At 49.4% G+C, this 21,967-nt stretch overlaps 3 protein-coding genes across 7 annotated transcripts in view; 2 read left to right on the top strand and 1 right to left on the bottom strand.

Moving 5' to 3' along the window:
* The window catches only part of ANKFY1 (ankyrin repeat and FYVE domain containing 1), a 45,281-nt gene extending 33,672 nt beyond the window's left edge, over positions 1-11,609 (top strand). The window contains exons 20-25 of the mRNA XM_077311352.1: positions 397-544; positions 1,191-1,281; positions 2,032-2,156; positions 3,385-3,531; positions 4,574-4,664; positions 6,020-11,609. Of these exons, the coding sequence (XP_077167467.1) occupies positions 397-544; positions 1,191-1,281; positions 2,032-2,156; positions 3,385-3,531; positions 4,574-4,664; positions 6,020-6,152 (735 nt within the window). The 3' untranslated portion in view covers positions 6,153-11,609. The remainder of the gene's footprint in view (positions 1-396; positions 545-1,190; positions 1,282-2,031; positions 2,157-3,384; positions 3,532-4,573; positions 4,665-6,019) is intronic.
* CYB5D2 (cytochrome b5 domain containing 2) lies at positions 10,604-15,638 on the bottom strand. 4 transcript variants are annotated; one of them, XM_077311356.1, is made up of 4 exons: positions 15,254-15,638; positions 13,978-14,118; positions 12,990-13,176; positions 10,604-12,243 (listed from the first exon to the last, which is right to left on the bottom strand). In XM_077311356.1, exons 2-4 carry the CDS (start codon positions 14,051-14,053, stop codon positions 12,030-12,032), a joined length of 477 nt encoding a protein of 158 aa, XP_077167471.1. In that variant the 5' UTR covers positions 14,054-14,118; positions 15,254-15,638; the 3' UTR covers positions 10,604-12,029. The 4 variants fall into 4 exon arrangements, with proteins under 4 accessions (XP_077167471.1, XP_077167469.1, XP_077167468.1 ...); XM_077311354.1 differs by lacking the exon at positions 15,254-15,638 and adding an exon at positions 14,806-15,182; XM_077311353.1 differs by lacking the exon at positions 15,254-15,638 and adding an exon at positions 14,780-15,178.
* Positions 15,639-15,788: 150 nt separating this feature from the next.
* The window catches only part of ZZEF1 (zinc finger ZZ-type and EF-hand domain containing 1), a 79,307-nt gene continuing 73,128 nt past the window's right edge, over positions 15,789-21,967 (top strand). For both annotated transcript variants that reach the window (XM_077311350.1, XM_077311351.1), the window contains exon 1: positions 15,789-16,382. In XM_077311350.1, the coding sequence (XP_077167465.1) occupies positions 15,945-16,382 (438 nt within the window). In that variant the 5' untranslated portion in view covers positions 15,789-15,944. The remainder of the gene's footprint in view (positions 16,383-21,967) is intronic.

The raw sequence follows: 21,967 nt of genomic DNA, 5'->3' as shown, positions 1-21,967 counted from the left end.
TCAGCCTCACCCACCTCACAGGGTGTCTGTCTTGGGGAGAGGAAAGGGAAGGCGATTGTCAGCCGCTTTGAGACTCCTTCGGGTAGAGAAAAGCGGCATATAAGAACCAACTCTTCTTCTTCTTTAAGGCTATGAGCAACCTGGGTCCTACCTATCTGTGGGACCACTTATCTGTTTATGCCCCTCCCATAACACCAGGGCAGGTATCGCAATATCAGGGTGATTTGCTGACAGCGGCATGCTCCACTGAGAGCCTTGCTGCAGTATTTCCCATGCAGGGCGGGTGCCTCAGTAACTGAGAGCAGGAATGGGCTGCTTGTGCTCTTCCAACACGTTTCACGATTGCTTAAAGCAGACTTTCCCTCTCCCCCAAACTCTGCTCCTTTCCACTGACAGCTGCTTGCTGGGGCCAAGGTCAACGAACTGAACAAGCACCGACAGACAGCCCTCCACCTCGCTGCCCAGCAAGACCTTCCCACAATTTGCTCCGTCCTCCTGGAGAACGGCGTCGACTTCGGGGCTGTGGATGAAAACGGGAACAACGGTAACTCCCTTGACGCAAGGTTGTCCATCTCTCCCCTTGTACCGGCCTGCAAGGGATAGCTGCAAGCTGTCCTTTCAGGTTTGCTACCTTCCCCTCGCTTGCTCATCTGTTTTTCTTGGGCTGGGAACAGGGAAAATCCTGGCCCTCTCCATTAGTTCTGTAGCCAAGCTATTGTGAGGGTCCACCTTTTGTACGTAACCGACAGGCCGTGTCACTTAAGCCTCTTTTTATTTATTGCATTTACACCTCGATGTTGTCTTCATTGGAGACTCAAAATGCGTTACGTTGCTCACTCCTCCATTTTATTCTTGTGACTATCCAGGGAGGTAGGTTATGGTGAGAGATCTCCCAGCCGGCTGCCACGGCACAGAGCCGAGAATGAAAGCTAGGCCTCCTGGATCCTGGGCTTGACCCTCTTAACTGCCACACCACACCAGCTCACCGAGTTGTTCCTTGCATCATTTAAATGCAGCCTTTGGGTTTGACTGGCATGGGACTTGTGTATCTTTGTGCAGAGAAGCTTGTACTGAATTCATAGAAGCATAGAGTTGGAAGGGGCCAGACAGGCCATCTAGTCCAACCCCCTGCTCAGAATTGTTCTTGAGCGTCTGAATGGTGGATCTCTCTTTCATGCCTTTAAATGCAGCCCTCCACCTGGCAGTGATGCAGGGGCGTCTGAACAACATCCGTGTCCTCCTGACAGAATGCACCGTGGATGCAGAAGCCTTCAATGTCAGGTAAACTTAAACTCTTTCTTTCCCTGGCAAGGAACCCGCCCGTTTCTATAGATCAGGGGTAGTCAAACTGCGGCCCTCCAGATGGCAGGGGCTCCTGGGAATTGTAGTCCATGACCATCTGGAGGGCCGCAGTTTGAATACCCCTGCTATAGATCTTTCTGTTTTTCTCATCCTCCAATACTGAGGCCAATTTTCTTGTCCTCCAAATCCTCTCTGAGATGCTGGCTGGTGATTGCATTGACCATGTGAGCCATGTCATCTGTTGGGCTTATTCCATTGGCAAATGCTGAGGCCTTTTTCTATAGGGGCTAAGGTTACCCATTGGCCCTTTCCACACTGAAAATGCCCCCTTGGAGAATCAGGATGCCAGGGAGGATATTTGGAATGATGGCTTACTGGAATGCAGGAAGATCTTTAATGGTCAGACATCCTCAGTCATGTGAATTGCCCCCCCCCCCCTTATTGCAGTCTCCTTGCCTGAGCGAGAACTAGATGTGGGGCATGCTAACAGTGCTGCCAATAATGGCTTGTTCCCTGCTGATCCTGCCTGCTTTGCAAAGTCTGGGCTCTGCTCCACATGATCGATTCCTGTAAGCTGGCCGGAGGCCCCGCGGGGAATGGTTTGTAATGCATTTAGAAAGCATTTGCTTCAAAGCGGCCTCTCCAAACGGTGCATGCTGGCTCAGAGGTAGGCCTGAACGAGAGGCGCAGTGCGGATCTCTGTAATGTGCTCGGTGTCTTCGTTGCCAGAGGCCAGTCCCCGATGCACATCCTGGGGCAATACGGGAAAGACAACGCAGCGGCCATCTTCGATCTCTTTTTGGAATGCATGCCGGAATACCCTCTCGACAAACCAGATGCTGAAGGAAACACAGGTAGGATGCTTCGGGCATCTGCCCATTGATGGGGCGGCATGTAGATTATTTGGACATAAGGACTACTTCCCTAATCGTACTCAAACTGCGAACCTGTGGAGTGCTTGATACCAGGGGTAGTCAACCTGTGGTCCTCCAAATGTCCATGGACTACAATTCCCTTGAGCCCCTGCCAGCATTTGCTGGCAGGGGCTCATGGGAATTGTAGTCCATGGACATCTGGAGGACCACAGGTTGACTACCCCTGCTTTATACTATTGATTGAGCAGATCACTGTCAGCAGAGGCACAGAGAGATCTTTTGCAGCACTCAGATCCTTTTAAGTTAAGCCTGGCCTCTTCTGCATTCCACCACTCTCCCCCTGAGCGACAGCGACAGCTCAGCTGTGTGTGGTACTTCTGTACTCCCCCAGGAAACAATTAGCCGGGTTGCAGCCGCCCCCATAATCAAACCAACCAGATTTGCAGAGGGCAGAAGAACAAAGAGGGCCCCCTTGTGCTAGACAGGAATATCCATTGCCTCCTGATGTTGGCCTGTTGATGTGCGTGACCTCATAGGGGTTTGCTTTATGTCTGGCGTTGACATAGTGCTAGGTGAACAAGAACAGAGAAGAGCTTGGGGGGCTAGGAGGGCACTCTAAGCTGCCATCTTGAGAGCGAGGCTCTCTTAAACTAGACTAGCCTTTGTTGAGTGGTAGAGCCTCCTGCTCTGCCTTCAGAAGGAACCACAGTCAACCCCTGACCTCTTCAGTTTGTATGTATTGGGGCCCAATCCTCTTTCACTTGAGACCCTGAAGGGCTGCTGCTAGTCAGAACAGGTGACACCGTGCTACTCGGACCTGCACAAGGCTGCTTTATGTGGACGAGATTGGGTTGCCAAATATTAAATAAAAGCTCTTGTCACATTGTGTAAAGGAAATGTATAGTAATGTAAGTCAGGGGTAGTCAACCTGTGGTCCTCCAGATGTCCATGGACTACAATTCCCATGAGCCCCTGCCAGTATTTGCTGACGGACTCATGGGAATTGTAGTCCATGGACATCTGGAGGACCACAGGTTGACTACCCCTGATGTAAGTGTCTCTCATGAGTGGGCCTGAAGACTCATCAGGACACTTGGCTTTCAGTCGTGCTGCAACCATCCACTTCTTTGCAACTTAAAAACAGACATTTTCTCTTTGATGTGCAACTGGCTGTAGGATTAAAGACTTCCCCTCCTTTTCCTTGCAGTGCTTCTCTTGGCCTACATGAAGGGAAACGCCAACTTGTGCCGGGCCATTGTGAGAGCCGGAGCCCGCCTGGGAGTCAACAACAACCAGGGAGTCAACATCTTCAACTATCAAGTCGCAACAAAACAGCTTCTCTTCAGGCTCTTAGGTACCGGAGGGAGGGGAAGGGGGGGCAGTATGATCCTGTTGAAGCAGCGCTTGGAAGGGAGATTTTCTGGGAACATGTGGCATCTGTGACAGAGGAGAAGACAGAGGGTCAGGGAGGAAGGAACCAAAAGAGAAGGGTACTTCCTTTGAGGTCAGCAGAAACTGGCTATGGAGATGTGTAAGGGAGGAGGAAGAGACATGGGTGGAGCTCAGTGTTACACGACATAGGTGCAGGTAGAGATGTGCAGCCACCTCTGCAGCTTGAGAAGATTGGGGACTGTGATGGGCAGATTCAAGAAGGCCTGCTCCATGTGGGCTGGTAGAGCATTCTGAGTAGAACATCAGACAGCATTTGTGGAGACCTGGATTCCATGAAGCCCACTAGGTGATCCTTGGCCCGTTGGTAGTTCAGCCTCACCTGCATCGTGGGACTAAAATGGAGAGGAGAGGATGACAGCGCACCTTGGCTGGTGGTGTTGGTGGCAGCTGGGCCAATGCACAGGGCTCTTGTCTTGCTCTTGCACAAAAACACTAATGTGAGGCTGTTCTGAAAGGGGGAAAGAGGGCATCTATCAATGGCAGAAGGGGGTTATGCTTGCGTAGGCGATTCCTTTACCAGAGCAGAGCTAAAATGTTATGAAAGAACTTTGTTTTCCCAGTGGAAGGAGTGTTACGTCCCCCTCCCCCTTACTGGTGCCGTCCATCTACTAGCCTGACTTGCTGGAAGTGTAGATTGGCATGATTCTAATTTGGAGAGGTGTGGCTTTACACATTTGAGCCTGCCTCTTTGGCCCTATTGGGCTCTTTATCATGTCCATCTGGACTATGTGTGTGTGGGGTGCTTGCTCCCCCCCCCCCATAGGGCCTCTTTATACCTGCACAACTTGGGACCTGCTTAACCAACTTCTAGTCCATCTCCAGTCACGTGGCTTGCTTAGGTCTGGAAGGTCACAATACACGGCTGGGCTGGTGTGCATTCACCTTGGCGGGTCATGAGCTATGCAGGTCTAAGCAAGAGTTCCTCCTTATCCTTCCTTTTCCAGACATGCTGTCCAAGGAACCACCGTGGTGTGACGGCTCAAATTGCTACGAATGCATTGCTAAGTTTGGCGTCACGACGAGGAAGCATCACTGGTAATGAACTCTTGCATCAGGTTTTGGCTCTACCCAAGTATATTGGTCCATTATCCATGGCCCTGGCTGGCAGGAGAACCAGGTCTTTCTGCTCCCTTGAAATCTTGTTAAACTGGAGGAGCTGGGGAGTGAACCTGAGACCTGTTTCCTGCCGAGCATGTATTCTGCTGCTGAGCGGCAACCCCTCTCAACTGCAGAAGGCACCCAGGGCCACTTACCTTGGCTGAAATCTGCCATAAGTGAGACTGCCTTTAGAGGCAGCCTAATCTGCTTGCAAATAGGGTGCAGTTAACTAAATCTTGAAGACTTAACTCGGACGGTTTATGAACAGTGTGGGTGGAGGTATAAGGCACACTCAACTTTTGGGAGATGGAGAGAACCTCCTGCAAATGATCTTCCAAAAACAGACAGAAATACTGAACATTCCCAGTGCCATTGAAGAAGAAGAGTTGGTTCTTATATGCCGCTTTTCTCTACCCGAAGGAGTCCCAAAGCGGCTTACATTCACCTTCCCTTTCCTCTCCCCACAACAGACACCCTGTGAGGTGGTTGAGGGTGAGAGAGACTTGATATTACTGCTTGGCCAGAACGGCTCTAACAGGGCTGTGATGAGCCCAAGGTCACCCAGCTGGCTACACGTAGAGGAGCAGGGAATCAAACCCGGCTTGCCAGATTAAAAGTCGGAGCTCCTACCCACTACACCAAGGGGATACTGTTGACAACTCCAAAACTTAATGGGCCAGCTTGGTTAGTTGGACCACAACGCACAGCTGAGAGAATGCAATATGCACAGAGACAATGGTGCAGAGGGGAGACCTCAGTGGGGTGCAGCCCAAGGCCTGCATAGCAAGACACCAGGGAATTCTGTACTTGAGGACATGTTGTGTGGAAGCCCAGCACAGCTGCCTCCAGAATTGCAAGGAGCAAGTGGGAACTGAGGTCTTCGGGCTGCTGTCTTCCGCATCCATCGGTCAGGCTTCCACATCCTTCAAAACAAGCTTGGGCATACTTGATTTTACAAATCCTGGAACTTGTCTACCTGCTAGTCTTGAAAAGCAAAGGAGAGAGAGAGAGCGAGGGAGCGAGAGAGAGAGAGAGTGTGTTCTTGGGGTGAAGTACAACTTTATCATGATCCAAAGGTCCCTCTCTCTTCTTGCCTGTAATTCTGTCGTCACGCAAACCGCTCCTTAAACTCCCATCAGTTTCCAAAACGGGTTGCTTTGCATCCTGATGTTTGCAAAACTCCCTGGGAGAAGATGACCTTCTCGGGTTCCTTCCCCCACCCCCCAGGTTTCCTGAATGCCGGCAGTAGCACGAGACCTCTCCTCTGGTTCAACCTCTCTCCTTCCTTGCAGCCGGCACTGCGGCCGTTTGCTGTGCCACAAGTGCTCGACCAAGGAGATCCCCATCATCAAATTCGACCTGAACAAGCCAGTCCGTGTCTGCAACATCTGCTTCGATGTCTTGACGCTGGGCGGAGTCTCCTAGTGTGGCCCGCAGGAAGAGGCGTGGCTTCCGGGCCCTGCCGTTCGCACCCGCCCCGTGGCAAGTCGCCTGTAATGGAGACGGCGGAGCTGATCCTTGTCTTCCTTTTACAACAGACTTCGACCGACTTCAGGGACCACGTAAACACTATATTCCAGTATAAATGAGTCTTTTGTACAAATGTTAACCATGGGTAATGGTGAGAAACTGGACCCGGAAACCAATTGGGACTGTTGCAAAGTGAGAAAACGACTTATCTGCTTATCATCGTATGTACGGGGAATTGAAAGTGAAACTTCTTGCATTGGCTGATCATGTGACACAAAAGGCCTTAGCAGGCCTTGATGCAGAAACTTGAGAGTTCTGTGTTGGATCTTTTTTTTTTTTTTTAAAGGGAAGAGATTGCTAGCTCTTGTGTCTCGGTAACACTGTGTGATGTGCCCCCTCCCTTTTTTTTTGTTACCTTCTCTGAGAGACTGATCTTATTCTTGCCCAGCTTTGCTGTCCAGTGGGCAGTTCTACTGTGCACATTCGAGCCGCCCCTACCAAAAACAGGGCTTTGTTTCACGCATTGCCGAGGTTCTTTTGTGTGTGTGGCCTTACGAAAAAAGCTTTACAGTTTTTCCTCCTGCAGAAACAGAACCACGGCCACAGCATCCGTGTCTTTGTGACTTAGGCCCTCTCTCGCCCTGTCCCAGGGGAGAAGTGGTGAATTACCACTTTCATTACCAAATTCAGTGACTGCTCCTTCAAGGAAGGAATCTGCATAAGCTACTGGCTTGTCTCCTTCATAGTGATTATCAGTTTGCTTGGCAAAAAAAATAGTCCTATGTTTACAATCATGCAGGAAGTTCTGGGTGGGGTGGGGGGGAGGGTTAGAATGGAACATTTGGTGCATGGGAGCTCCTGAAGAGCACCTGTGTGCTGTTGTGCAGGCAATCTGGGGATGAGGCAGTTTATGGTGCTCGACAAGGGGGGTTGAGGACACATCACAGAGGACAGTTGCGTCACATTTTGTTCCTCCAACTCGAGAGGCCGGAGATTGTCTGCACTCAGATGGCTAGGGTGAAAGGTATTTACACAGCTTGCCCTGTTTGGGAGTTCTGTTTCTGGTCTCAACGGCAGGACAAAAGCACATGTTTCCTCCACTGCCACTGCAGCCCCTCTGCAGTGGTTAATCTTGCATTAGCTGTGCTTCTACGAAACACTGGAATTGGGTTCCCCTCGAAAGGAGACCCTGAATGACGTAGTGGCCAGCAAGCTTGGCTGTTAAGACCGCAACTCCTCGCCCCCACGTTTAAGTGGAAAGCTTGTTTGCCGTTTCTTTCCTTTAAAAACAAGAAACAAAACGAGGAAGGACTGCGTAGCTTTGCTGTGGTGACCACTACTTCGCTCGTGGTGACCACTACTTTTCCGGTGTGAATGTGTGTATGTTTGGAAGGCAGAATATCATCCGTAACTTCAGATCCCATTGACCACCCTCTGCCCAATACTAACTTGTCCTGTAATGGTCTCAACTACGTATATATATGTAAAAAGAGCTGATACCAGAGTGCTACTTTTCTATATTTCTGTGATTTATAGGCTATTACCGCTTTGTATGTTAAGTGCAAACTTGGGGCGGATGCAGTTAAAAGCTGACTCTTTAAAGGAGAACTCGTACAAGTTAATGCTAAAACAGAACACTTTGAGAGGGATCTCACTTTGCTGCTCGGCCTCGTAGACTCTGTGGGGATTGAAACTGGCACTTGGGCCTCTTCACTGTGTGGTAGCAATGAATTGGGGAGGGGCAATTTTCTTGCTAAGTCAGTCTGGGGCTAGGCAAGTTTTTCACCTCAAAATGCATTAGAAACAGAAGGAACCGGCAACTAACTTAGGGGGTCATCCGAAGCAGGCTGAGCCCCAGTTGTGGTGCTCTTACTGGCGCTTGGTCCTCAAAATATTTTAAGTTTTTGCAGGTGCATTGGCCCTTGAATTGATGCTAACATCCAACGGGCCAAGGCTTCCAATAAATGAAGCAGCTGGAAGGCTGGATTAAAAGTGCCTGTTGGCCAGATGGACATGCCCCCAAGGGCATGACTTCTCCACCTGTTCTAAAGAGAGGCTGCACCAGTTAACATGCATTGAAAGAAATGTTCTCTCTTTTCCAATTTACCTCCCAAAGGTGGTTTTTGACATAAATGTTTTGTACCCAAGCCTGAGACATGTTGGGGGGGGGGTAGTGGATGACTTCAATTGTCTGTCCATGGTTGGCGGTCCAAATGTGCACCCTTGATCTGGATTAAGTCTTGACAATGTGTCATGAATCTGAACCTGTCGAAGTCATACTAGGACGGAACTGTTTTTCTGGACTCTCTTCAGACTGATGGTAAATTAGACGACGATTCACTTCCAAAATGGCACCAGTTACCCACAGGGCCCAGGGGAGAGGGAAGATGGAACATTCCTTATGAGAGATGGTCCTCTGGCAGTACATTTTTTGGGGCGGGGTGATTCTAGGTGGGCATTGGCAGGTTGCACAAAACTAATCACTGTAAAGCACTTTTAATAAAACATTTAAGTCTAAACTTTACCCAACCTGGGCCCATGTCTATGTTACACAATGGCCAGAAGGTCACCTTATTCTTCTCATAGCAGGACTTGAATGCCTCCTTAATACTTCCATACGGCAGCTATGAAAGCTGAAAGAAATCTTTGATAACTGAAACTTTCCTCTTGGTAGCCCTCTTGCTTTTTAGGAGCAGAAGCCCCCCCCCCCCCCCCCCCGGATTCTTACCATTCTGTTTGCACTAAAACTATTCATGCCACTTGCTGTGAAATCGAATCCTAAAGGCTAATGTCGGTAGCTGCCTGGAATTCTTCCCCAGCTTGAAAATGTTGAGGAAGTTTCCTGGGTAGTCTTTTGACACTAATGAGGGGTAGTGGCTTCTCGTGGCCTTAAACCCTGGATCTTGGCGAATCCAGGAACTTGAAATGAATCATGTTATGGGCAGGACACTGTGCGTGGGAGGAGGTTTTATGAACTGTGGCATTTCCAGATAAGAGGTAATTGTGGGCATGGAGTCCACAGGTGACAGTCTGAAGCCACAGAGTTTTGTTCCGTGGTTCCCTGACAAAGGCATCATGTGATGGGTTGGGGCACCTAGTTGTTCCAATGCAGCTGTATTGGGAGAGGGGAGGAAGGAAGTACCTGCCTTCCCTTGAGGTTCTTGAACTTCCAGACAGATGCCAAATCCAGTCAGTTTATTTACGGTCCTTTGACCAGTAATGTCCAACCAATAGATAATGCCTAGAACTTATGGAGCCAAGAACTTCTGAAGGTCCAGCCAGATGGGCCTGCACATACTAGTTGTCATGACTTCTGCCCATTGAAAAAGAAACTCAAGAATTTAGACAGCAGGCGATGCAAAAATTGGACATAGTTCAAAATCTCTGCTACTTCTCATGAAAGCCTTGCCAATTGGGGATTGAATTCTGTTCAGTTCTCCTTACCTAACTCCAATCCAGACCTGATCTAACCCGAACCTGTCAGATCTCAGAAGCTACGCAGGGCTGCCTCTGGCTAGTGTTTGAATGGGAGACCTCTAAGGATTTGGGTGGTAGTGCCTGCTTGCTTCTTGGGCATCAGTGTGGCATTCAACCTGGTGAACTTTAACTGAGTACAAGCTACTGAAGCAGGGGGCTGATGCCTGCCTTAATTTCTGGTCACTAATGGGCAAAAGGGACAAAAACAGATTTGCTCGCTCATATTCTCCGTTCAGACTCAGGAGCCTGTGAAGGCTTTCCCCGATACCTCCACTCAGAAGAGGGCGGGGGGCCTTGCCCTGCATAAGAAGAAGAGTTGGTTCTTAGATGCCGCTTTTCTCTACCTGAAAGAGACTCAAAGCGGCTTACAATCGCCTTCCCTTTCCTCTCCCCACAAAGATACCTTGGGAGGAAGGTGAGGCTGAGAGAGCCCTGATATTACTGAAGAAGAGGAGTTGGTTCTTATATGCCACTTTTCTCTACTTGAAGGGGTCTCACCATGGCTTACAATCTCCTTTCCTTTCCCCACAACAGACACCCTGTGAGGTGGGTGAGGCTGAGAGAGCCCTGATATCACTGCTTGGTCAGAACAGCTTTATCAGTGCCGTGGCGAGCCCAAGGTCACCCAGCTGGCTGCACGTGGGGGAGAGCAGATTCGAACCTGGCATGCCAGATTAGACGTTCGCATTCCTAACCACTACACCAAACTGGCTCTCAATAACCCTTGTTGTCCAGCAAATATTGCTGAAGGAGCCAATGGGAGAAAGGGATCCTGACAGGATCAAGACCAGCACAGGCCCATTTCCCATCTTGAATCAGATGTGTCTAAGCATTCTAGGCAAACGACTTTTGGAGAGTGGAGATCTTGGGATCTTCATTTTGGACCACACCTGCTTGGCTCAGTCACTCTTCAGGCAAATCACAAAAACTGAAGTTAAACACAGACTTTATTAGATTGACTCTGGTCCATCCCATGGGATTTTCTTCTTGTGGATCAGTCACAAGTCTGGTCTTAGTGCAGTGAAATCAGTGCGTCTTGGTTTCCTTGACCAAAAGGAAGATGAAGGTTCGAAGACATCATCTCCCGAGGTTAATCATTGCTAAGTTTATGGCGGAAAGGGCCTTGCTTTTGACTTGCGTATTAGTTAACCCTTGTCGAAAGAGCGTCCTTGCTTATCTGTCTTGTTCAAACAGATTTGGTCCTAGGGTTATGAAGGGAGGTCTCTGGAATGAGGCTCCGAATCAGTTTGCCAGTGTTTTGTGTAGGAAGAGGCTGTTAACTGGAAATACTAAGCACTAACTCGCTTTGCAAAAAGGACGACAGATGCCTTAACTCTGACTGTGAAACGGTCTGCTTGTGCAGCTTTCCCACATGGCACTAAAATGCGACTCCTGTTACAAATACAAGGACTCTTCCACTGGTCCATCACCCTTGCCAAGAACAGCCAAGGAGGTAAGCCTGTGTGGGCTGTACTGCTTTAGACTGCAGGGGTGGAAGTCGCCAAGGAGAAAGCTCTTCCATACAGCCCTGTGCCCTGCACCAAGAAAACTAGGTCTTGGAGAAGCTAGTTTACACCTAGGGATTTTTCTTCTGTATGTGAAAGCATTCAGACCCTTGAGCTTCTACTTGCACTGGGCGCGGTACAGCCCAGATCTAGGGCTTACTATTGCAGTGACATTCTGCAAAGTAAGCCCTCATTGTGGAATGGAGCTCTGCGTTTTGTTGACCTATCCAGTAGATAAATCAGTTAAAATAGTATCTGGTTCTCAAGATTCTTGGCCTGGCTCTGAAAACAAAGTCCTTCCGAAAAATCATTAAAAAAACAAACAAACAACAAACTGCAGTTTTCTCCCTCAAGTCCTTGTAAAGCAATGTATTTTTACAATATTTATATGGCTGTGTTTAAATTCTTGTAATAAACAAGCATTATTGAATCAGGTGGTATTTGGGAACTGTGATTGCAGGACTGACTCTGTGCTACTTCCCCAAAGTAGTTATATATCTTTGTGCCGTCCCAGAATTGCATTTTTGGGATACGGAGATAATGAATGGGCCACTGTAAAAGGATGCAAGATAACTGCCCCTGTGATAGTGTCCACCTTATGCAGGACGCCTGGCGGTATTCCTGCCTGTCAAATTCAAAGCTTGTGCACTGACTCATACCCGGACCTCGTTTAATCCCAGATTGTGGGTAACAGCACTCCAGTTCGCCTGGGCCACCTGCATTCACACATCAGAGGTATAGCAGTGTTTGCTTCAAAGCAGATGAGGAGGAGAAGGGACGTGTCCAACAAGCTCTGCGTACAAGTCTTGGCTTCACTGGAGTTGCCACGTTCCGGCATCTCGGTGTCCCCTTAGTCTTTCAAAGCACACCAGTTGGCCAGTGGGTGGCAGCCATCGTACTCTTGCAGCCTGGGGTTGTCCAAGTCGCCTCTGTTGCTGGGCTGGAAGGAAACGTATTGCTCAGAAGGGGGTCCTTCTGTCCTCACGCACACACAGTGGCTGCCCCGGGAGCCTGGCTCATACATCTTCCTGGGGACGCCGGCCCAATCTCTGCTGATTCCGCCACTGCAAAGACAAGTAGGAAAATGATTCCAGCTTAGGATATTTATTATACATGCTTGGGAAAGTGAACATACACGTACACCTCCCCCCCCCCCCCAATTTCTACAACCCAGCCTAAAGGAGTGAGGGAGCAGAGCTGTTTATCCATTTCCACCTAGCTTATTACCAGGCACCTTCCCCAAAGAGGTTTTGAAAGACTTTAGCCCCCATAGAGAACTGGCAAATTAAGAAACAATGTTGGCTCTGCTGTTCTTGGAAGGAAAAGATCATGCTTGTCTCCATAATGAAAGCAACAATAAGACTTCTCGAAGGGAGTATTTTCTGTAGCCACTACTGAAAAGGCCCTGTTCTCAGACATGGATAATCTTGACACCTAAAACAAAGATCCTGTTTCAGTGGCTATCTTTCTCCCAGCGCCCCTCAGAGAGGCAGCAGGAAACACCAGCAGGGGATTCTTCATTCCCGTGGGGGGGGGGGGGCTCGCAACCATAGTCGTGAATCCAAAGTGGTTCCTGCCCCCTGTGGCAGTGGTGCCATCTCCCAGCACCCTGAGGAAAGGCGTGTGTAGGTGAGGGGTAGAGGCCATGGCCATGTAGGTCAGAGAAAGGAATATATCTCCCTCCTTTCTTGAGTCCTCTGATAAGTGATAAAGCACACCGGATGGAAACGTGGTGAAGCAGTACAGCCCCAAGTCTCCTGCCGTCCTGCCCCTCTTCTACCAGCCCTACTCTTCTGAATGCAACTCATACCTCTCCTTGGAGCACCAGACTCTACTTCCGGAAGTGGAGCGCCATTCCGCGTTACAAGGTGGGAAGCGTTGCTTTTTCTCCTCTTCTCGGGCCTGCAGTCTCTGCCCTTCATCGATCAGGGCCTGGGCTTGCTGTAGAAGAGGCGTGGGGCTCCCATTCTCATCGTAAAATCTCCCAGCCACTTTGCCTTTACAAGAGCAGGAGAGAAACCAAACAGGTCATTCTTTGACTGCGACCTGCCCATTGCCCTCACCTTGGGGAGTTACCTTTCCTGGTGGTGGGTGTGCACATACGATCATCATCCCTTGCCGTGTTAAAGCTATTCTAAGAAATTGGAACACTTTTACTATGAAAAAAGTCTGGAACTTTTTAGTAGTTTGCTTTGACACCTCGTTTTTCTCTACCAGAAGAAGTCTCAAAGCAGTTTACAATTGCCTTCCCTTCCTCTCCCCACAACAGACACCCTGTGAGGCTGAGAGAGCTCTGGTGGGACTTGGTCAGTCAGAACAGCTCTTATCAGGGCTGTGACGAGCCCAAGGTCACCCAGCTGGCTGCATGTGGAGGAGCAGGGAATCAAACCCGGCTCGCCATATTAGAAGCCATTGCTCTTAACCACTACCCAAAGTTGGCTTAGAAAAAAAAAAGCTTGGGATGGGTGGGAAAAATGTTCCTATCCAATTGTGAACAAACCCATGTAAACATCTTGGAACCCACCCCAGGATGTCATGACTACCTTCCCTATGTCCTTTTAAAATACATTTTATGTAAATGTGTTAAAAAGCATGTTTTCGTAAGCTGCTTTGGGTCCTCACGAAGGAGCAAAGCATACTATAGATTGACATACGCTAAATACATTTTTAAACAGCATTTTCTTGCTGGCTCAGAGGTAGGCCTGAACTAGAGGTAACGTCTAGGTAACGTCACAAGTAAAGTTACAATTGGAGAGAAGCAGATCGCAGATTCATTGATCCTCTCACTAGTCACATACCGACAAGCACATAATTCTCACTGTAGAATGACAGCCAGTTCTGGATGGTCAGCATTTCTGACGGTGACAGCCCCATAATATCATCCACCAAACCTGCCTCAGTGAAGTCACCTGTTGCGAACGCTCGAGAGGCATCTTTCCCTAGAGAAACAATGTTAAATGAACACCCAGAAGGTCTACCACTGCACGGCAGACAGGGAGACGGAACAAATGAAGCTGTGTTGTAGTGAGTCAGGTCAATGACCTCTTCTGGTCAATACTGACATGCTGCAGCAATGAGGATCTTGGGCAGAAAAAGGTCTTGTCCAAGGTGAAAGTGCCAGCAGCTGAATCTGGGCTTTGCTGCATGCAGAGACTCATCCCACGAAGCTGGAGCCAACGCCAGAAAGGCCCTGCGAACTTGCTGGACCGCCTTTCCCAATCCATTCCCTGGAGAGCACTCTGTTCATTTGGTGCTGATTCATCAGTAGCCCTGGCCTCAACGCAAGCCACTAAGGACTCCCAATCCATTTGCACCAGACGAACCGAGTGCTCACCAGGGAACAGATGGAGGGCTTGTCATAAGAAAAAAGGGACACGCTTCTCTAGGCCAGACTAGAACTTGCACAGAACCTCACGGCTATTTTGCATCTCCAACAACACCTATGTATCTCCCCTGGAAAGATGCACAGAGACTAGGCGGGACCCAGGACTGGGGACGATGCATAGGGCGACCTTCTGGGTCATCCCTCATTTGGATGCCTAGCAACCCGTGCATGCGACCCGGAGTGAGATTCATGCCCCGCAGCCCACATGCACTCACGCACGCCTCTGCCCAAAGAGGAATACCGGCGAAGAAGCTGTAGGCTCCCCCCGGCCCATAGTGCTTGCGCCCGCGTTGCACGTCGAAGACCTTTCCCAGCACAGCCAAATAAAGCCCCGCGCTCCCGACGCCTCCCGCGTAGCGGCTCAGTTCGGCGGCGCTCAGCGTCCGCTCCCCAAAGTACGCCCGCCAGAGCCACGAGCGGGGCTCGAACCCGCGGTTCCAGACCCAGGCGGCCGCGAAGCCCACAGCCAGGGCAGCCAGCGCTCCTCGCCACATCAGGCATGGATAGGACGGGAGGCAAGGCGGAAGAGCCGGCGGTGCCCGAACTCAATATGCCGGCAGGCGGGCAACTGTGGGCGTCACGTGACGCGTCATCCGTTCCGGTTCACAGAATGGGGGACGGCTCATTGGTCGGCTGTCACGAAGGGAGCCCCGGTGTTGCTTTACGGTGCCGTCGCAAAAGGACCTCACCTTACGAGTGTGTCGTGAATGGAGAGTCTGTAGTCTGGGAAGCGTAGGAGGAGACAAGGATTCGAAGCCCGTTTTCTTTTCTTTTTTTGTTTCCCTTTCGGTCTGAAACTGGATTTTGTTCCAACGCAAAGAACAGCAGCGTTTTCACTACCGAAGTGATTCAGCACTGAAATCAGGAACACATAAACTTCCGGTATTTAGCGGAAGTCCTGGTTCGAGCTCTATGGTTCTCGACGCCACAGGAGCGGCTTCTGGGCGCCAGCTAGATGCCGCTTTCCGAAGTCTTATTTGGCTTCTGTGCCTCCCGTCACCACAAGCGGTTGACCACAATGGGTTCAAGCCACCTAAACCTACCAAGTTCCCCCGCCCAGCCACTTTGAAAACACTGCCGCTTTAAGGCAGCGTCGCAAAAAAAAAAGGACGGGCTCGCTTTACGGCAGCGTCGAGAAAGGGACGGGCTCGCTTTACGGCAGCGTCGCAAAAGGCGTTCAAAAAAACAACAAAACACCTCGCGGAATCCCTCACCGCGGGGCGGCGCTTTACGGCTCCGTCGCAATCCCGCTTCCCTGCTCGCCTCTCTTTGCGACGCCGGGCGGGCCGCCGCTTTCCGGCCGTGTGGCGTCCTGAGGGAGCGGCCGCCGCGGTGAGGGAGAAGCCGGCGCGGGCGAGGCGAGGCGAAGGCGGGCGCTCCATGGGGAACGTGGGCAGCCACAGCGAGGGCGAGGAGGAGGAGGAGGAAGAGGAGGGCCGCGCCACGGCCGCAGCCTCCGCCGCCGCCGCCTCTCCCCTCAGCGAGGGCGCCATGGAGCCGGACGCCGCCGCGCCGCCGCCGCTGTCCCCGTCCTCCTCCTCGTCGCCGCCGCCGCCGCCGTCCTTCCCGCCGGCCGCCGTGCTGCTGGGCCAGGCGCGGCTGCGGGAGGAGGAGGCGGCGCGGCTGCGGGAGGCGCCTCCGCCCGAGCCGCTGCTCTCGCGCCACCACGCCGTGCTGCTGGGCTGGCTGGAGGAGCGCCTCGACCGCGGCGAGCGGGTCGTCAGCCTCGAGCAGCTCTGCGAGGCCCTCGAGAGGGAGGCCGCCGCCGGGGGGGCCAATGCCGCCGGCGCCGCCGAGGAGCGCGCCGCCCACGAGGAGGTCAGTGCGGGCCCGGGGGGGGGGAGGGAGAGGAGAGGACCCCCCAAACCCCGGCCAGATGCCGTGCTCAGCGAGGGAGCTCGGTCTCCCGGTGGCGCCGGGGGATCCCGCGGGGTCTCGGCTGCTGAGCAGATCCCAGTGGGCAGCCTTGGGGGTCCGAAGCAGCAGGACCGATTTAGAGTCCGGGGACGCCGATAAAGCTATCAAGTTTTGCAGAAGGAGTGAGCTGTCATGTGCCCGCAGGCTTCCCACGACAGTGGATCTGAGAAAGGGTGAGTGCACACGACAGCTCCCACCTTGAACAAAACTCGGCTGGTTTTAAAGGTGCCTGGCTGGACGCTAACTTGGTTCAGCTCCTGAGCAGGTTTTAGAGATTCGTTCTTGGGAGAAAGCAGATGCTTTGGAGGGGGGGGGGGGGGCTCTAGGGCATTGACCACCCCCATTTCCCACCATCTCAGGGCTTTGTAATCCTTAGGGCAGGGATAGTCAACTTGTGGTCCTCCAGATGTCCATGGACTACAATCTCCATGAGCCTCTGCCAGCAAATGCTGGCAGGGGCTCATGGGAATTGTAGTCCATGGACATCTGGAGGACCCCAGGTTGACTACCCTTGCCTTAGGGTACAGAACTGGGTTGGATTCCACAGTCTTCCACTTGCAGCCAGCTGGGTCACCTAGGGCTAGTCAGTTCTCTCAGAGCTGTTTGCACAGAGCAGTTCTTTCAGAGCTTTCTCAGCCTCCTAACTCACAGGGTGTCTGTCGTGGGGAGAGGAAGGGAAGGATGTAAGCCGCTTTGAGACACATGAGGCCTGCTGGATGACCTGGGACCAATTCCAGTTCTCTCAGAGCTGTTATCACAGAGCAGTTCTCTTAGAGCTCTCTCAGCCCCACCTTCCTCGGGAGAAGAAGAGAAAGGGGTTTGTAAGTTGCTTGGGGACTCCTATGGGTAGTGAAAAGAGGGGTATACAAAAAAGCTTTTCTTTTTCTCTTATCTCTAGTAGTTCCCCTACATGGAGCAGGCCACGCTACCCCCAGTAAGCAGCCAGAGGGACTTTGGCAGCCCTTTTCTTCTCTTAACTCTCTTCCCTTTCCTCCATTCTTTGTGTCTGCCAGAGAATGGAGGAAAGAATTGATGGACCTTTCTGCCTGGCAGGCTTCCCAGAACAGGATTCTCCCTTATCTGGTGAACAGCTCAGTCAAGGAAGTCCTCTGGAGCTGCAGGGGCTGGGTATTCTCCAGGCCTTAAAAGACATTTGACGGGACTATGATTTAGAGAGCCTGCATGGTGTAGTGGTTATTGTGTCTGGGTAGGACCTGGGAGATCCAGGTTTGAATCCCCTCTCTGTCATGGAAATGACTGATCTGGCCATTTTCAGTGTCACCTACCTTCCAGAGCTGTGAGAATAAAATGGAGACGGGAGAATAATGTTGTTAGCCACTTTGGGACCCCACTGAAAAGAGAAGTGGGGTAAATCAGGGTTCTGCGAAACCCTGGGGTTATTGCCAGACCTAGAGGGGTTTCCTGAATGGGTGGGAGTTAATGAGTTTTTAATATATGTTTAAATTTGTTCAACATTTGTTAGGTGGGACCCGCCCTCCCAAAATGGCCAATGATGGACCTGGAAGGGGTGGGAAATGGAGGGGCCTCAGGTGGGCATTAACACAGCTGTGCTTCCCAAACATTTTGCCCCATTGCACCATTTCAGGGGTTTCTCAATGGTAAAGTTGAGAAAAGCTGACTTAGGCGTTTCATCTTGAACTCTCTCAAGGAAAGAGTTAGATGGCAGTGTAGTAGATCTGTTGATTATGGGGATTTTTACTGAATTCCTTTTAATAATATTGCTTATTACTGTGCATCATCAGCGCATATTCTAATATAACATTGTACAATAATATTGAGTGTACAGTACAACATTGACATGCAAATACGTGTATGTAGGGGGAGATGAATATTCATTTCCGTGACAGGCATTTAAGATTAATTTCACTAGGGAAAGTGGGGTGTGTGTGGAGCTGTGGTGTGGTGACATCCGGAGCATCTGCTTTGCATGAAGCTTTTTTTTCTGTTTCGTACCACTAAAATTTGGTTCTTTCCCTGATTAAATACTTGTTGGATCCCCTGTTTACCATTTTGTTTCTGTATACTTGACTGTGCATGCATGCATTCATCTGCCATCTGAGGGTGTAGTGCTTTAGGCATCTGGCCAAGTGGGATCTGATTCTTAAGAACTTAGGCAACCCAAAGGAAAAAGGAGGGGGGGAGAAGGAGAGAAGGGCTGCACGGCAAAATAAAGTGAGAAGAACAGTTGCATTTTAAAATGCAGACCCTGTATGCTTCTGCTAGATAAATTCGGCCAGAGGAGGATGCGTAATGTGGATTTATTCTACCAAGTGTGTCTGTGGCTTAGTGGCAGAGCCTTTGATTTTCATGCACAGAGAACAAGGTTTAGTCTCTGACATCTCCTGTTAAGGGGTCTCCAGTTGTGGATGGTGAGAAGGAAGCTTCCTGGGAACCTGGAGCGCTACTGCAAGTCAGACGATGCTGTGGTAAACTTCATAAGGCAGCTTTATGTATGAAAAACTGCTGCATCTTATTGACTTTTGCCCTCCATACTTTAATATTCTTCTACAGAGCACCTGTAAGTTGGAAACTGCTGGGGAGCGTCAATAAAAACGGTTCCAAAGCACAATATCTAAAAATTCCTCTTCCCAAGATGAGCTCTCCTGTCCCAGCAACTCTTTGCCGTTTTAAAGCAAAGTAAATATTTTTTTAAGGGAAGGGAATTGAGGCCGTAATCAATTTGTATTGCTTGTTTTCCTCTTCATGTTGCCACTGAAAAGTATTCTTCATTATATTGCAGAGGGGAAAGCAAACAACTTTGATTTATCATGGTTTCTCTGTACAATGTGACTTTTTTTGCCTCCCCTTCCTGATGCAGCAAGAAATATCTCACCCAATGCTGCTCCCACTGTGGGAGTGAGGTGGGGAGAAAGTTGTGCCATGCACAGTAGAAATCCTTTTATAAAACACCCCAGAAGATCAAAACCAACCCCCCCCCAAACTATGTTTGTAGATGTATTTAGAGACAGTATAATGGTATACTCTCTGAGTAGCCTTTGCCAAGCGTAACCAAGGGAGCTACTTGCACTGAAACAAACAATAAACTTGTGAACTTTCCTAGGTTGTAGCTTCAACCATTGTTTGCTTCAGATGTTTTAAGAGATCACCTCTCTGTATACCCTGTAAAGGTGGGGGATGGAGAAAATATAAACCAATGCATTAAATGGAATGCTGCTCATCTGGCCAAGCAACTTTCCAAATAATGACTCCAGAACGTTAGCTACTTTGGCAGTATCTCTTCTTTAGCAACATTAACTAGATGGCACCTCTACACTCAGAAGCAATTATACTTCTGAAAGCCAGTTGATGGGGACACAGAATAGGAGGGGGGGGGGCAAGCGCTTGCCTTCCTTTTCATGCTTGTGGCCTTCCTTGAATCATCTGGCTGGTCATTGCTGGGGACAGGACGCTGTCAGATAGATCCCCCTTGATTTGATCCAACTTGTGATCCTAACCACAGTTGGGTGGAATTGTACCTCCATGTAAGGAGATAGTATACCTGTCAGAATACCTTATTCTTGGGCACAAACACATTTTAGACTGGCTTCTTGGAAACATCTGGCTAACCACTGCTGGGAACAAGATGTTGAATGAGATGGGCCTTTTTGATCCAGCAGTGAATGAATCAGACCAGGCATCGGGTGAAAGCTGGGAGGCAGAGTTCTTTCAGTTCCCTAAGGCAGTTTATTGAAATCAGAACCCTCTGAGTCGCTGGCATGTGGTCTTCTTGAAAACCACTGAATTCATCTTGTCGCCATTAAATTCTGCGTTTTTATTTTCTAATTTACGGCAAGGCAGTAGGAAGTATCTTGGCATGCAAGTTCATTGGGCCGTTGTGTAAGGTGCTTAGGTTTCTGTGAGCGTTTTGGAATGGAAAAGGTCGCTTGAAGAGATTTGAAATGCATTGTGAGTTGCCTCCAGTTCCGGGGGCAGTTTAGAAAGTTTGAAAATGGAACAGGAAGGATGTGACAATTTTATGGGACTGCAACTGTGTATCTTGTCATATTCTTATCCCATTTTTGCCTCACCACTCTCAGGACAGCATATATATAGTTCCTTTTTATCCTTCTACCCTGTGGGGTGGAAGAGGCTGAGGGAGCGCACCTTGCCCTGAGTTTCATGGATGAGAAAAGCAAGATTTGAATCCAGTAACACTTAAAGACCAAGATTTCCAGGGAGCTTTAACTCTTGAAAGTGTTGGTCTTTCATGCCCTTGAATCTTGCTCTTTAACTGCAAAACATGACAGCCCAAATCTGTTTTGTGTTAGATGTTTTGGCCCAAAACTGCCTAAGAAACCTGGAATAGCAAGCAGGAAACAAACGCTGGACTTGGGGATGGAGTATTATTATTGTTATCATTATTGTTGTTGTTATCATTGTTGTTATTATTATTATTATTAATGTGTGTGGTATATTTAAAACATTTATACCCTGCTTTTCTCCAGATCTGTAGGATTCAAAGCAGTTGACATAGTTTTAAAAACCCTTAATCTAAAATCTACAGAAATATTGTACAAATAGAAAAATACAAAAAAGCAAGCCATCCCATTTTGACTTCCATTCAAGCATGAGTCAGTAAAAGTACATTGGAAATGCTCTGTTTTACAGAGCTTCTGGAATCTTGGCAAGGTTCCCCCTTCCCTCACATCCTCAGGGATGCTCTTTCATGGCCGCTGGCGAAGAACTGAGTGGAAACAGTTCTCATTGTCCAGAACACAGAAAATAATTACTGCTGATTTGATGACGTCTTGTAGGTATACGGGGTAGGCAGATACTTTCCCACAGATCTAAAGATCCCAAGTCATGAAGAGCTTTCAAGGTTTTGACTGAATATGGAAGCTAAACTGCCAGCTAATGTAATTAATGGTCATAAACTTGGGGAAATAAGCGCAGAATATTTAACTTGATGCCGACAAGCTAGCTGCACCAATTGAAGCTTCTGGTCCGTCTTCAAGAGTAGCCCCAGGTAGACAGGCTAGCATTGCAACTCTCTTTATCAGCATAATTCTTTACAGTCTGTGATGTTTTATCCATAAAGCCCTGTAAAGTGAGTTGCGCACATGATCACTAGCCTGTGGTGGGATTTCTGTATGGATCTCGCAACTCCAGCACTGGTTCTTCGTGGGCCACAGAAGCACAGTTAAATCACAGTTACTGAGAAGGGTTGTTGATAATTTGAGGAAGAATGTGAAGTATGCGAATGAGGAAGTGCAGGAACATCAGCTAGCCAGACAAGGTGACAGAATTGTGAATGCTTAAAGGCCACTCGTGAAAAAGTTTGAACCTAGGATGAGGAAAGATTAACATTGGTGTCGATTTGAGATGAAGGAATTTAAGTTAGTTGGCAGTGGTGCATTCAGGATAGGAATGTAAATGCACAGACGGTAGAGAGAGAAATAGAAGTGTCTTATTTTTAAAATTTATACCCCACTTTTCTTCCTAATTGAGATTGAAAACCTCTCCCT

The sequence above is a fragment of the Paroedura picta genome, chromosome 15 (assembly GCF_049243985.1).
Source record: "Paroedura picta isolate Pp20150507F chromosome 15, Ppicta_v3.0, whole genome shotgun sequence".
NCBI classification, from domain to species: domain Eukaryota; kingdom Metazoa; phylum Chordata; class Lepidosauria; order Squamata; family Gekkonidae; genus Paroedura; species Paroedura picta.
The sequence above is the reverse complement of the archived record's forward strand: the minus strand, read 5'-3'. Positions and strand labels throughout refer to the sequence as shown.